The 16,596-nt window shown below is 38.6% G+C and overlaps 1 protein-coding gene across 1 annotated transcript in view; it reads right to left on the reverse strand.

Moving 5' to 3' along the window:
* Positions 1 to 10,545: 10,545 nt before the first annotated feature.
* The window catches only part of LOC150077384 (uncharacterized), a 389,065-nt gene continuing 383,014 nt past the window's right edge, over positions 10,546 to 16,596 (reverse strand). Inside the window, exon 15 of the mRNA XM_090385883.1 lies at positions 10,546 to 10,686. Within this exon, the coding sequence (XP_090242009.1) occupies positions 10,546 to 10,686 (141 nt within the window). The remainder of the gene's footprint in view (positions 10,687 to 16,596) is intronic.

Below are 16,596 nucleotides of genomic sequence, written 5' to 3' on the forward strand. Positions count from 1 at the left end.
AGAGGAAGAATCCCATCAGCACTGAGCATGCTCAAACCATTCAAGGCTTTGTACACCTCTATCAGATCACCTCGCTGGTGCCTAGTCTCCAGACACTGTAATTCGCAAAACTTAAGCCTTTCTTCGTAAGAGCACCCCTTTGTTCCATCCACTAATCTTGTTGCTCTTCTCTGTACTTGTTCCAGCAGCTCTACATGCTTCTTGAAATGAGGCCTCCAGACCTGTATACAGTACTCTAGGTGTGGCCTGACCATTGCCTTATACAAGGGAATAATCACTTCCTTATTCCTGCTAGAAAAATTCCTATATATCATTGACAATACGCCATGAGCTACTCTTGCAGCCCATCTGCACTGTTCAGAGAACTTCATATCTGCCTGCACAACCACCCCCAGGTCCCTTTCATTCTCTACATGATTTGATTTTTGATTTGGTAGTTGTTGGCGCATCGGCTTCTGTGGCCATATTGAACCTCCCAAGGTTTTTGCAGTACTTTGATCCAAGCCCGAGGCGAGAATCGAACCCGCGACCTTTGGGTTGCCGGGCAGGTACTTTACCCACTCGGCTATCATTCTCTACCACTGTCAGTGTAGTACCACAGAGTTGATATGTTGCTCTGGTGTTGCTGTTTCCCATATGTAGTACTTTACATTTGTCAATGTTAAACTTCATTTGCCACCTCTCAGCCCATCTGCTCAACCTTCCCAGATCCTGTTGCAGTAGCATAGTGTCAGTAGTATCCTTGACAACCCTGCCAACCTTCGTATCGTCTGCAAACTTGGACATTCAGCTTGATAGAAAACAATAAAGGACCCAATACTGAACCCCGAGGGACTCCACTAATAACATTAGTCCACGATGAGCAGTGTCCATTGATTACCACTCTCTGTCTTCTCCCCCTCAACCACCCCTTTATCCATAGCAGCAATTTGCCTCCAATGCCACACTGCTCCAATTTGTGCAGCAGTCTTCCATGTGCAACAGTATCAAAAGCCTTTCTAAGATCCAAGTATATAATATCAAAGTTATTCCCTGCATTCTTTTGTGACTGCATCATAGTATCCAATCAAATTGGTCAGGCAAGACTTCCCCTTAACAAAACCATGCTGTGTCCGAGCTATAACTGAAGTCTTGTCTAGATGATCCTGCAGTGCTTCTTTAACCAGTGCCTCCATTAATTTTCCTGGAACAGAAGTTAAACTCACAGGTCTATAATTACTTGTGTCAGCCTTTGATCCTCCCTTGTGAATTGGGGTCACATTTGCACATCTCCAGTCCATGGGTACCTCTCCTGAGTCCAAGGAAGCTCTCATAATTATGGCTAAGGGTTTGCTTACTTCCTTTGCTGCCTCCTTTAATATAACTGGATAGATCCCATCCACCCCATGTGCCTTTCTTGTGTTTATCTTCAACAATTTCTCCTCCACTTTACTCTCAGTTATTACAAGATTCTCTAGCTTACTGCTAGAGTTGAATACATCTCTGGCATTCCCCTCGCTGAATAACTCCTCATGTGTGAATGTCGATGCAAAATATTCATTTAGTTTGTTAGCTACCTGAGCAGGTTCATCAACAGTTGACCCATCGATATCAAGTGGTCCAATCTGATTCATCCCCTTCCTTCTAGAGTTTACATAAGTAAAGAACTCTTTGCTGTTTTTCTTCGCATCCCTTGCCAAGGATCTCTCGTAATCTGCCTTCGCCTGCCTAACCTCCTTTGTAACTTGGTTACAGATCAACTTGTAGCTATCATAGGCTTCTGTGTCACGTGTTAATTTGTATGTATCCCATGCATTTTTCTTCTCTGCCATATGTCTCATTAGTTCATCTGACATCCATTTAGGCCTAAACCTTGAACAATATTTCTTAGTTGGTATGTAAAGCCTAGTAGCTTCCAAGATAAGTTCTTTGAATGCTTCCCATTTTGAGTTTGCTGTTTGTAACATCATCAGTTAGTCCCACTGTATAGAATTTAAATACTGTCTCAGACCGTCGTAGTCGCCTTTACGAAAGCAATAACTCTTCCCTTTACCCCTGATGGTAGTTACCTCTGAGTAAATCTCACTTCAGCATACTGTGATCACTGCCACCTAGTGGTTCCTGTATCTGCAGATTCTTAATGCATGAAGAATCACTACTGATAATCAAATCAAGAGTATTGCTCCCTCTAATTGCGTCCCGAACATGCTGATTTAGAAAACAATCATCCAATAAATCCACAAAAGCCTTGCTAGTGTGTGAGTGACCAACCCAAAATTCCAGTCAATATCTTGGAAATTAAAATCCCCCATTATAAGACTCTCTGATTTACTGGCCCACTCTATTTCCCTGTACAGTTTCTTATTATACTCATCAGAGTCATTAGGCCTATAGCACACTCCTACTCTCAATTTTGATCTCCCAATGCTTATGTCACACCATACTGACTCGACACTGCACTGTCCAGCGATGTCGACTGGCTTCACTTCCTTGGATTTTATGTGTTTCTTAACTAATAGCAGAATCCCTCCTCCCTTCCTATCCTGTCTATCCTTTCTGTAGACGTTGTACTCCCCAAATTCCAGTTCTGCATTACTTATATCTGTGTGACACCACGTCTCTGACATCCCAACAATATCCGCCTTTGATTGTTTGAGCAATACCTCAAATTCATCAAATTTATTTTCCAAACTCCTAGCATTGGTGTACACGCAAGTATACATGCACCTGTTCTTTTTCTTAGCTACTCTAACACAACCCATGTGTTTACTTGTACCCCAATGACTCCCAGCAGTCTCTGAAATATCCTGTATCTTATTTTCCAAGCTTCTGCTCATTCCAATAGAAGCAGTGCAAGAATCACTTTCATCTCTGCCAGTGGCTACTGTTAATCTATTAGTCCTCGTATCCCCCAATCTAGCAGTTTTCCAACCCACCTAACACTGCCTCGATAGCATCAGCAAACATTCTTGCACTCTTTCTATTTAAGTGTATCCCATCCCTGTAGAAGCAGTCTCCCCTGTTAACAAGTACAGACTAGGCTGAAAAAAAATCTATGGCTGTTGTTTCCTCCCCCCCAACAAAGTGCAGCCACTCTCAACCCACTGCTGGATGGAAACCTCCTAAACAATTTGTGCTGAGGGAAATGGACCACAATCTGCCACGCTGGTCCAGTGCGGGTTGGCAGATTGACCGTATTCAGCAGTCAGGGGCTTGAACCCCGGTCTCCTCAAAGAGCGTGTGCTACTGCACTCCTGCTCCTGGCCACTCGGCTATGGATGTGGCCCAATACCACCAGTTAAATTCAACCAGGGGATCAAGGCATTATTTTAGTATTAGTAATGGCCTATGGCTCTTGCTGCACCAGCCAAAAAAAAAAAAAAAAAAAAAAAAAAAAAGAACCCGAATAAAACAATGATAAAAAAAAAACCAAACTAATAATTAATAAAAGAAAGGAAATTAAACCTATCATCCTATGCATGTCCCTCGCCTGAAGGTACTATCCAGATGATCTTTGAATTTCCCCAAACTGTCAGCCTCTACCACCCATGTAGGCAACTTATTCCAGTATAACTTGCTGGCTAAAATAAAACTTCCTGCAGTCCAATCTAAACATCTTCCCCCGTAACTTGAATTTATGTCCCCTAGTTCTAGCATCATTTATAATCTTGAAAATTTCGTCCTCATTCATTTTACTGATGCCTCTCAGAGCCTTAACCACCTCAATCAAATCTCCTCCAAGGTGTCTAGTTTCCAAACTATGCAACCCACATATTCGAGGTCTTTCTTCATAAAGACGCCCTTTTGCCAATCTCACCACGTGAGTCTTTGCACCGTTTCAAGAAGCTCGATGACTTTCTTTAGGTACAGTCTCCATGCTTCAACACAGTATTCCAAGTGTGGTCTAACAAAGGCCTTAAATAATGGGATTATCAAGTCCCTATCTCTACTTGGAAAAGTTCGACAGATCATCGATAGGACACCATGGGCCTTTCTTGCAACCTGTTTACAATGCTCAGAGAATTTCATGTCTGACTGATACTCGTAACATCCAAGTCCCTTTCCTCCAGTACTGGGTTTAGTTGAACTCCACGAAGTGAATAAGTAATTTTGGGATTACAGTTTCCCAGGTGTAATACCTTACACTTGGTTGGATTAAAGCATAGCTGCCATTTTTCTGACCATTCCTGAAGTCTATCTAGGTCTCTCTGAAGAAGCTCAGCTTGACAGTGATCATTAACTACTCTACCAATTTTATCATCTGCAAATTTAGACATCATGCCCTCTATTCCTTCATCAATGTCATTTATGAAAATTAGAAACAACAGTGGTCCTAATAATGATTCTTGGGGAACCCCATTTCTTACATCAACCCAATCTGAGGAACAGCCATTAATCACAATCCTCTGCCTCCTGCTCTGAAGCTATCCTGCTATCCACCTAAGGATTTTCCCAGTGATTCCAACCTGTTCCAGCTTATAAAGCAACTGCTCATGTTGGACTGAGTCAAAAGCTTTGCTGAAATCTAAATAATCAATGTCCAAATTATTCCCTAAACCCAGCTCATGAGTGACCCTTTCAAAATCGTGAACCAGATTTGTTAAACATGATTTTCCCTTTCCAAAATCATGCTGAGTATCCTTGAGAATTTCAGTTCTATCCAAATGATCCTGAATTCCGCCCTTGCCTCCATGATTTTCCCTACCACTGAAGTCAGACTGACAGGTCGATAATTTCCCACTTCACTCTTAGAACCACCCTAACGTATGGGAGATACATTGGCACTTTTCCAATCTAACGGAATCTCCCGTCTAGTGATGCTTGCATTATTAGCCTCAATGGTTCAATCCACTCACTTGCCACCTCCCTTAAGATTATACAGGGTGTCTCAAAAATATTGGTACAACCTTTAGGGGAGGTAGGTAACATCTAAAGGAATGTGAATCGCATAGGAACCCATAACCAGAAGCGTCACAGGAAATTAGTAGCAGAGGCACAGGAAGCAGAAATGACACAAGACAGTAATTAGTGGCAAACATTTATCTGACATATTAACAATGGAGTAAGAGATGCATGCATTTCATGATGTTACAACATATGCTCCAAGGTTCCACCATGAGACACGATGCATGCGTGACACCGATGCAGCATGGATTTAAGGACATGGTCGAATACACCTGGAGTTTCTTTGACAGTTGCAGTAGCACAGACATGTCTGGCCCTGAGATCCATTTCCGTCTCCACAGGCGATTCATACACGATAGATTTGAGGGTCCCCCTCAGAAAGAAATCAAGACTCGATAAATCAGGTGAGCGTGGGGGCCAGGCAACGGGTCCACCACAGCCAATCCATCAACGCCTGTTCAAATGGTCATGAACACACCTTCCATAATGGGCAGGTGCCCCATCATGTTGAAACCAAATTTTGCATCTCACATTTTCTGGATCATCGTCAAGTAACCCTGGTAGAATTTGTTCAAGATCCGATATTTAGCGGAGTTCACGCGGGATGGTAACAGGTATGGACGGACTACGCAGTCATCGACCATACCTACCCACATTTATTGCGAAGCGATGTTGTGCCGCATGGGGGCGCACACCGTGTGGGTTGTCGTGAGCCCACACATGAGCACTGTGCTGATTGAAGAAGCCTTCCCGAGTGAAATAAGCCTCTTCCGTGAACAAAACATAGGCTGGAAAATTCAAGTCTTGAACACTTTCTTAGAGAAACCACTGCACAAAAGCCACACGTGCAGGATCTTGGGGGAGCAGTAACTGAACCCTTTGGAGATGAAAGGGGTGTAAGGAATCGTCATGCCAGACACACTGTACACTGCAACGAGACACTCCTAAGGCAGAGGCAATGGCACGTGTGCTGGTAGTAGGATTATTCTGGAAGGCATTCAACACTTTTATTTGACACTTTTAATTTTAACACTTCCATAGCGGGAGTTTGCATCGAACGTGGTCTGCCCGCACTACTCCTGTTACCTCTAAGTGACCCATAATCGCACAAATGTTGATGCACATGCGCAAACAAACAGTCCAGTACATATCTCTCTGGGAAGCGTTCTCCATAAATTCGTTGAGCGGCTTGTCCATTGCCCTCTGCTAATCCATACTAGGTTAATGTCTGCCAGCTCACAGTTCGTATATCGATGCATGCTCTTCGTGTGGCAACTACTGCTTGAACGAGTAAACCAGAAATTTTCTTTCTCGCGAACTGATGAACAGCGCCGTGTACCGACTTACGGTGATGTTTCCGATCATGGGTTCCTATGCGATTCACATTCCTTTAGATGTTACCTACCTCCCCTAAACGTTTGTACCAATATTTTTGAGACACCCTGAAGGGTATATTCCTTATCTCCAGGAGCCTTACTGGCCTGTAGGCTTGAAAGTTTTTCATTAAATGATCTGGTGAAATTTCAATATTAATTACACATTTTTCAACTTTGCTACCACAATTTCTTATTGCTACAAAAGGTTTTTCATCTGTAAATATTGATGCAAAATAACTGTTGAGTTCATCTGCAATGGCAGCTGGTGTATTTAATACTATCCCCTTTCCCTTATGTAAAGGTCCGATCTGGTTTGTCCTGCTCTTTTTAGCATTTATATATGTGAAGAATTCCTTATCCCCCTCTTTGCTAGTGATTTCTCATAAACTGCCTTTGCCTGTCAAACCTTTTCTGTGACTCTATTATAGATAATCTTGTAGCTGTTATATGCTTCAGTACTTTTTATTACTCTGTAACGTTTCCATGCCACCTTTTTCTACTCAAGTAATGTGGCAACTTCACTCTTCATCCACTTGGAACCCTCCTCGTGGAGTATTTTTTTAATGGTAAATACGCATTCAAGGCATCTGTGATTGTTTTAAAAACATACCAGTTCAATTGTATTCATTCTCTGTGCGATATCTACCCAGTTAATAAAAGCCATGTAGCACCTTAAGGCATCGTAATTTCCTTTTCTGAAATTATAACCCATTCCTTTGCCTTTCACTACTGCTACCTCTCTCTTCCTCATCCACCGTAGAACTCTGATCACTGCCTGCTACTGGTTCCTCTACTGTCAGTCCTGTTGTCATCTGATTCATGGGTGATGATGAGGTCTAGGTTATTCTTTTCTCTAGTACTTTCCCTAACATGTTGATACAAATAACATTCGTCTAGTTGATTTAAAAATTTTGTTCCCCATGTCGAGTTTCCTTCCCATTTACTCCAATCAATTAGAGGCAAATTGAAATCACCCGTAATAAGACACTGACACTTACTTGCCCATTTCATTTGCATCTAGAGGCTTTCGTCATAATATTTACAATCACCTGGTCTGTAGATTATTCCTACTTGCATTATACCTTTATTTCCAACGATATCACACCATACAGATTCTACACTAGCACGTGAAACGTCTGAATCCGAGAAAGCTATCGTCACACTCAGGCTGCTTCTGATAAGAAGCATTACCCCACCACCCCTTCTATCTATCCTATCCGTACTAAATACATTATACAAGCCGTACTGAAACTCATCATCCCCCTTTCCGGGTGGCACAACACTTCCATAAGCCCTATTATGTCTGCGTTACTTGTTTTATTTATAACCTCAAGAGAGCATATAGAGCCCACTTGATAAGGTACTTGATCAGCAACATAGGAGGGAACAATTTTCAGCCAAATTGGAATGTCTTGGATGCTATCCGTAATCTTGTTATTGCTTGGGAAAGTATTACATAAAGTGTAATAATCAACTGCTTCAGAAAGATTGGCTTTGGAGAGAACATCATTGAAAAACATGGTCCAGCAGACGAGTGCAATAGCAACAGTGAGGAATTTGAAGGAGTTGATGGATTTTGTTGGCAAATTTAAAGAGTTTGTGAAGCTGGATGATGAAGTTGCTACCACTGCAACACCAAAAGAGCTGCTGGGTACCAAACAAAACGATTTTTTTTTTGTTACCAGCAACAGCAAAAATGAAGTGCACGCACACTGCCATCTAAAAAAGATACCCAAAATGCACTGAACATTATTGAGAACATGTTGGCCTGCAGTAACGTTGATAAAGAAACAACTATTGCATTTGATATGTGTGCTGTAGTTAAAACTGCATATAGGACAAAAACTGTGCAAACAACATTGGATTCTCTCTTTAAATTAGATTAATTTATTAAAAAGTTAATGGTTTGTATATCTCCTTTTATATAAAGATTGTAATTCTTTTTACTGTGATACCTAAAATATTGTTTACTGTATTTCCCCATGTATAAGACGCACCTTTTTTCGAAAAATTTGGGGTCTAAAAACTGTGCGCGTCTTATACAGTGGTTGTAGATTTTTTTTTTTTACTTGCATTTCCCGCTTTTCTTTGTGCTCATTGTTTTGCACTTGTTACCAGTATATTAGGTTATGTTTTGCCACGTTCTGCCCAGAAATGACTCAGAAAAGATTTTCGTACAGTGCTGAATTCAAGTTAAAAGTGATCCAGCTTGCAAGTGAATGGAAATCGTGCTGCTGAACATACGTTTGGTCCTCCAACTAAGAAAACAATCCAAGACTGGCTATGGGGAAAAAGAAACCCTACTGAAAACGTCATGGCAGAAGAAGGCCATTAGAGGCAAGTCAGCAAAACTGCCTGATTTAGAAAGGGAATTTATGATATGGATTGAGGAGTAAAGGGCAATTGGAATTCCTGTGTCCACCATCTTTGTGGACACAGGAATTCCAATCAGCGTGAGGCAAGAAGAATTGCTGATGAAAAAGAAGTTACTGATTTCAAAGGAGGACACAATTGGTGCTTCAGGTTCATGAAACGGAATGGACTAAGCATGCATACATGCACCCAAAAGATGCCTGAAAGCTATGAGCAGAAGGTCCTTGAATTTCATCGTTTTGTCATTCAATGTCAGAAGACATCAGTTTGAGTTGGGATAGATTGCAAATATGGACAAAGTCCCCCTTCAATTTGATGTCCCAAGTAACAGAACTGTTGATAAGGGGGTGAAAACTGTAACTGTGAAGACAAGTGGACATGAAAAGAGCCATTATACTGTTCTAGCTTGTTGTGCCGACGGAACCAAGCTGCCTCCTATGCTGATTTTCAAATGCAAAACAATGCCAAAAGAAGACATTCCTCGAGGAGTGATTGTTCACGTTCATGACAAGGGTTGGATGGATCAGAATGGGATGAAGATCTGGTTTGAGAAAGTTTGGAGCAGGAGACCAGGTGGGCTCTTACACAAACCTGCCCTATTGGTGCTTGATCAGTTCAGGGCACACAACAAAAAATACAAAGAAGATTGCTGCAGAGCAAAAAACAAAACTTGTCGTCATACCTGGAGGCTTGACATCCCAGCTCCAACCACTTGATGTCAGCATTAACAAACCCTTCAAAGCTGCCATGAGAGACGAATGGAACCAATGGATGAAGTCTCTGGGGACAATTTGACACCAGCAGGAAGAGTGAAGAAACCAACTATAGAAGTTTGTAGCTGGGTGAAAAGATCCTGGGATAATATCAAGATTGAGATCGTTGTCAAGTTATTTAAGAAGTGTGGCATTTCAAATGCCATAGATGGAACTGAGGACGAGGCAATATATGAAGACAGTGATTCGCCATCAGACACAGATGAGGATGGGAATTTTGAGTGTGATGAGTTGTATGAATTTTACGATGAATAAAACTTGAGTTCAATAACTTTATGTAATACATTTTTTTTCAAATTTTGGGACCCAAAATTAAGGTGTCTTATACATGGGGAAATACGGTATATCAAAATATATACTGTACAATATTTTCATTTTCGTTAATATTGCTTTTCTCAGTTTATCTTACAAATAAAATAAAATCATTAAAAAATATGTTATTCCTATTACTGTATTGTTAGACAAGGCTTTTGTTTTTATTTTATCAATTTATTTTTGATATTATTATTCTTAGATATACAGTATGTACCAAAAAAAATCCAAAAAACGTTAAAATTTTGACACTTTTGGGGGATCTCGTTACTACAAACCTCATTACAATACTTGAAAATTTAGGTCACTTGAACTTTGTATTAACGAGATTCCACTGTAACTGCTATTTTTCACAGCAGATAAATAATTATCTAGGTTTTGTTGAAAAAAGCTATACTGTGAAAGCAACACACCAACATTTCTTCGTATAAAAAAAAAACTGAAAAGATTTAATTATTTGGTGTAATTTCATTAATTTATTTCTTGTAGCATAGTAAGGCCCAGACTATATCTCAACATATATCACGAAGAGAGCATGAATAAGAATGAATTCTTTTACATTCTCCCCCCCCCCCCTCAAAAGCAGCAGTTGTAAAAATCGGATAAATATAGTACCCAAAAATTCCATTAGTAAAATAATAAGAAACAAACAATTTTTTATAACAATTTTCTTTTAAATATTTACATTCATATTTACAATGGTAACTATATTTCCAACAGTCTTGAAAAGTCATTCAAGATTAGGATAATTTATGCTCATATATTCCTATATGATTTTATGAAAAATCATACAAAATTAACATTTGTACAAAATATTGAAAATTGCATCACAATGGTGTGGAAACCCTTCCTTCACCATCTGAAGTATTATTATCTTCCTTTTGTTGTTGTTTCTTTATCTTCTGCCACTTTTGAACCAAAGATGGAATGTTTTTCTTTTTAAGAGCTAATCCTGAAGTCAGCTTCGTCTATAAGAGAAATCAATATGTTTGAGCAAAAAATCAGATTTTCATACTTTTAGAGTAAGAACTTTTAGCCAATGCACCATTAAAATTCAAATTAAATTTACACTTGTAATGACGATTTTAATAAACAGTAAACAATGAAAGTACAGACAATTTTGTATGTATGGCAATAAGAGATGTTTACATTTGGCAATATTTATATAATAATTTTGAATTTACTGAGATGAATGCAACCCCCAGTTAGTGTTCTTTTCGTTTGTAATGTCAAGGAAAATTTTGTTTTTCTTTCAGTTTTGTGCTAAAAGATTTAATTTTCATCATCGATTCAATTTCCAATTCAGAAGGCACTGGGAGCAAATTTTGCAATCAGAAACAATATAATAAAACAATGTAATAATGTTAACATTATAATCAGAGTTAATTCAGAAATTGAAAAAGGACATCTACGAGTTGTATTTTTGTTTACTTTTCACATCTGGCTATATTGATATTTGTGGAAAGAGGGGGGCGGGGGGTTAAAAATAATAATTTTTAAACCAGAAAACCTTTTAGGTGAATGCAGGCAATTTATAAAGTTATCATATGAGAGGCATATGATGCAAGAAAGCAAGCTTATATAGCATCAGCCAAAAAAAAAAAAAAAAAAAAAAAACCAAATCCTTCCCATTTCACCCATCAGTATTAGCTGAGGTGTACAATGCAAGAAAACAAGCTTATACAGCATCAGCCAAAAAAAAAAATAAATAAATAAAAACCTCCCAATTCACCCATCCATTCACTCCAAATGCCTGTTTAGCTCAGCCTTAAATTTATTTCAGCTATAAACTTCCATAACAAGAGATGGAAGTCTGTTCCAGCAATGAACTACCTGCTCTCTAAAGGAAATTTTCTGCACATCTATTCTACAACCGTCTTTCCTCAATCTGAATCTATGTCCCCTCAAGTTCGTAATCTGAGCAAGAGGAAGAATCCCACCAACATTGAGCTTGCTCAATCTGCTCAAGGCCTTGTACACCTCAATCAGATCACCTCACAGGTGCCTAGCCTCCAGGTGTTGCAATTTTCAGAACTTAAGCCTTTGTTGGTAAGAGCACCCCTTTGTTCCCCTCAGCAATCTTGTTGCCCTTTTTGTACTTGTTCTAACAACTCTAAAATGAGGCCTCAAGACCTGTACAACAGAATAATCATCTCCTTGTCCCTGCTGGCAAAATTCCTATATATCATTGACAAGACTCCATGACCTGCTCTGGCAGCCGGTCCACACTGCTCAGTGAACTTCATATCTGACTGAACAATTACCCCCAGGTCATTTTTACTCTCCACTTCCATGAGTGTAGTACTACACAGTTGGTACATTTCTCTTGGGTTACTGCTACCCATATACAGTACTTTGCATTTGTCAATGTTAAACTTCAGTTGCCACTTCTCAGCCCATTTGGCTAACTTATCTAGATCCTGTTGCAGTAGCATACTGCCTACTAGTTCATCCTTGAATTTATTAAACCTGTTAACTTCTACGGCAGATGGATGTTTGTTCGTGCAATCAACGAACAGCTGGCTAAAGGCGCAAATTTCCGCACATCTATTCTACAACTGCCTTTCATCAATTTGAATTTATGTCTCCTCAGGCAACTAATCTGGGCAAGAGGAAGAATCCCATCAGCATTGAGCTTGCTCAAACCATTCAAGGCCTTATACACCTCAAACAAATCACACCTCACAGGTGCCTAGTCTCTAGACACTGCAATTAGCACAACTTGAGTCTTTCTTTTTAAGCACAACCCTTTGTTCCACTCACCGAACTTGCCCTTTTCTGTACTCATTCCAGCAGCTCTACATCCTTCCTAAAATGAGGCCTCCAGACCTGTATATATTGCCCACTGTGCTCAAGATGTGGCCTGACCATTGCCTTATACAAGGGGATAATCACCTCTTTATCCTGCTAGAAAAATTCCTGTATATCACTGACTGCAAGAGTAGCTCACTGACACAATGAGCTACTTTTGCAGACTGTCTGCACTGCTCAGAAAACTTCATATCTGACGGCACAATTACCTCCACGTCTTTTTCATTCTCTACCACCCTGAGTGTAGTACCACACAGTTAATACTTTGATACATACTGCTACTCATATGCAGTACTTTATGATATCAAGTATACGATATCGGAAACTGAAGTTTAACATTAGTCAATGTTAAACTTCAGTTTCCGCCTCTCAGTCTCCATCTCCTCAACTTTTCTAGATCCTGTTGCAGTAACGTACCTTCATTAGTGTCATTAACAACCCTGCCAACCCTTGTATCATCTGCAAACGTTGACATTAAGCTTGATATACCTTCATCAATATCACTGATAAATATACAAAACAACAATGGGCCCAACAACGAACCCTGGGGACACCACTAATAACATTAGTCCACAAAGAGCAGCATCCATTGATTACCACTCTCTTCTTCCGCTCAACCATCCTTTTATCCATTGTAGCAATTGCCCTTAATGCCATATTGCTCCACTTTCCACAGTAGTCTTCCATGTGCAACAAAGCTTTCCTGAAATCCAAGTATATGATATCAAAATTATTTTTTGCATTCAATTCCTTTGTGATCACATCACAGACCACATCATCAACAGATAAAAGTTGTGCGTGTAATTGAAATTACATACAAAAAAAAAAAAAAAAACAAAACAAGGCTAATAAAATCAGATACTATATGATTTAACACTGAGGCAATATTAGTGAATATAATATATGGTGTTTAGGGAGTTATTTATTTCACTTTATCTAGTAATTCCCCATACAACTCTTAAAACATTTAAAATATGACATCAAACATACCAGATCTCATATTCCATACACTTAATTCTATCCATACAATGCAAAAAACAAGTAATACAAAAATTCTTTTTGATTTTATATTGTAGTTTTAAATGTTTTTCACCAACCTTATGTAGAAATAAGGTCATTTCTACATAAGGTTGGTGAAAAACATTTAAAACTACAATATGAATATACCCAACCTCAGAGGCCTGTTTGAAGAATTCTTTTTGATTATTAATAAAAATTATTGCAATTCAAAATATGCAATATATTGTTTATATTCTGTCTAAATATTTCAATTTGGGGTTAAAGTATTTTATAAAAAAAACATAATATAACAAAAAATTTCAAGTTTCTTAAATCTTACCATTTTTCAAAATTTTTATTTAATTTTTTAACGACAATGGCAAACAAGACAGGTAATAGAATCTGTGGTTCTAAGTACCACTCATGGGTTGAAGACTGAGAAGACAAACGATACTTTTTGGCTTCAACTTCTGTAGATTGCAATTTTTAAGAAATACATATGAAGGAAGGCTGTACCAGAAAACAGAAGTAGAAGGGATAACTGAGCAAGAGGAAAAATTGGATCTCAGTTTGGTGTTGAACACTGAATAGATGTTGATTGGTTGTGGCATGCATTTGGACTGATTTGCAAGAGAGTATGGGAATTACAGATGCCAATTCAGAAGAACAGTACTCAAGCAAGTATCTATAGTAAGGGAACAAAGTTAAAGGCAGCATTATGTGGGTAGCACATGAGATTCAGCATATTTGATATCACATTGTAAATGTGTTATCAAGAAATAATAGGGTAAGTAGAATAGATATTAGTCTGAATTGCAAAGTGAAACTGAGAAATCTGTACTAATAATGGGAAATGGGTAAACCAAATTAATGAGAAGTCCAAAGTACAGAATATAATGCAAGTGAACAAGATTATAAGTGCCAGGATGCAGAATTTTATGCTCCTTCAAAAGGACAAGTTTTTTTTGGAAATTTTTACCGTCTTCTTCATTAATTAACATATTAAATTGAGTTTGGCAAATAGATTAAATAGTCTTATTCACATTTGTTAGCTTATTTTTTAAATTTAGCTAGTGATTTTGTAAGTTATGACTCACTACTTGTACCGCTATCTTATTGGTGTTTCGGCACGAACATCATAGCACGTAACCAGCAGTGCAGAGGAATAGTAGGGTTTTAATTGTGACAAATAAGTAGCTCGAAGGTTCTAATCACTTGTTGGGCATATATCTTTTTTGTGTTTAGTAAGGAATTTTTACTTTTTAGCAAGGATATAACTAATTTAACATTGTGCTTGTTATGGAATAGCATAACACATATACTGAACTTGATAGCGTAAGGTAAAACATAAAACTAGATAGCATAATACATATCACTGCATTTAGGAATCTATCAACTTAGTGTAGTATTGCCAATTAAATTTATTAATTTTCATTGTTAATCAATTAAATTGTACTTAAATAGAAATCGTGTTCCAGAGTAGAGCAGCAAAGCAATGGACACAAAGCAGTGGGAGAGCAGTGGCTCTGTGGAGAACCAAAGGGGAAGATTCTCTAATGCACCACAGCCTAAAAAAATGTGCAACTTTTTAAATGTTTGCAGACCTTTCTGGAAAGGTCTGTAAGGAGGATATCTTTGTGTTGGTGCTAGGTGTAGAGAGTGTGAAGTTGTTGTTGTTATTTGGTTTTTAGGAGCATTAGCAACTAAGGCCATATTGCTCCGGGGATGTGCGGTGGTCATTCCCTGACCTTTCCGCGTCCTCCGTATTTGGTGGTGACGGGCTCGAACCCCGGTCTAATCAAGAAGCGTGTGCTACACACTGGTGCTCCTTCCCACCTGGCTACGGAGGCGCCTAGAGTGTGAAGAGTAGGGTGGATGTCTTCAAAGCAGTTAAATGTGGTTTGGATCCCAACATCGAAATAAAAACCTTGTTTGATCAGTGACATATGAAGAATCTTAAAGATTACAGTTTTAAGTATGAGAATATAGGGAACAGATAAAAGTGAGCTCTGTTAATAAACAGAACAATTGGATATTGGATAATAAGGAAAATACTACTGCAGAAAGAGTGGATATATATTAATTGGTCCTACAAAGTGCGCAGTTATAGTATCTAATGTTTCAAATATCTTGCCTAGGGGCATGTTTCTAAATATTGTATGAGGCAACTGACGTGTGGTCACTGCACCAGAATGGGACATGTATATTCAAGTTGTCCACATAAGGATGAGAGATCTGTCTGTGCCAACTACAAGGCTAGGGGTAGGCAGTCAGATCACTCTGTTAAAGATAAGTTATGCCCAAGATTATATTAGAAATTGGAAGTTAACTAAGAAGAAAATCAATTATGGATGAGAATATACATCAAATTAAAGGAGTTAAAATAATTCCATCAAATTAAAGGAGTAAAAATAACCTTGACGTCCTCTTGTGCAGGAACCATACACCAAGAAAGATTTGTTTAAGAATTTCCAAAGCATAGAATAGTTAAGGCTGAACCCAATGCCTAGGCTGCCATTGTTCTTCAAAATAGGCCTCTGGGTTGGGTATATTCATACTATGATTTTTTAGTGTTTCTCACCAACCATTGAAGTAAAAACGAAAGACGGAAAACCAAATTCTTAAAAATTTTTTTTTTAATATTTACAATAAATTTATTTACAAACAAAACAAAATACCATATTACTGATGATAGTAATTTTAAAATAAGACAACTGTGATATACAGTAAATATACAAATACTGAATTTAAAATACAATAAAATATACTAGGTTAAAAGCACTAAAATACTAACTGAAGCTTTCAAAGGCTTCTGCCTTCTTTCTCAACCGTGTACTTCTATTCTGCGGTGCATGATTAAATACCAGCAGGTTCACGGTGTGTCTCACGTAAACGTATACTGTTCCCACCAGAACCGGAAGTGACTTGGGAGCGTTTCAGGCAAAAACGTTCATCCCCTCCAAGGATTACCGCCTCAAAGAGGGGATGAATGCGTGTGCCCCCATCTCTATTTATATTATTCTCTATAGAACTAATTTGTAAGCTCTCGAGCCACTTGTGGTCCCAAA

Source organism: Mastigoproctus giganteus, chromosome 12 (assembly GCF_048544385.1).
Source record: "Mastigoproctus giganteus isolate SK-2022 chromosome 12, ASM4854438v1, whole genome shotgun sequence".
In the NCBI taxonomy this organism is placed as follows: Eukaryota; Metazoa; Arthropoda; class Arachnida; order Uropygi; family Thelyphonidae; genus Mastigoproctus; species Mastigoproctus giganteus.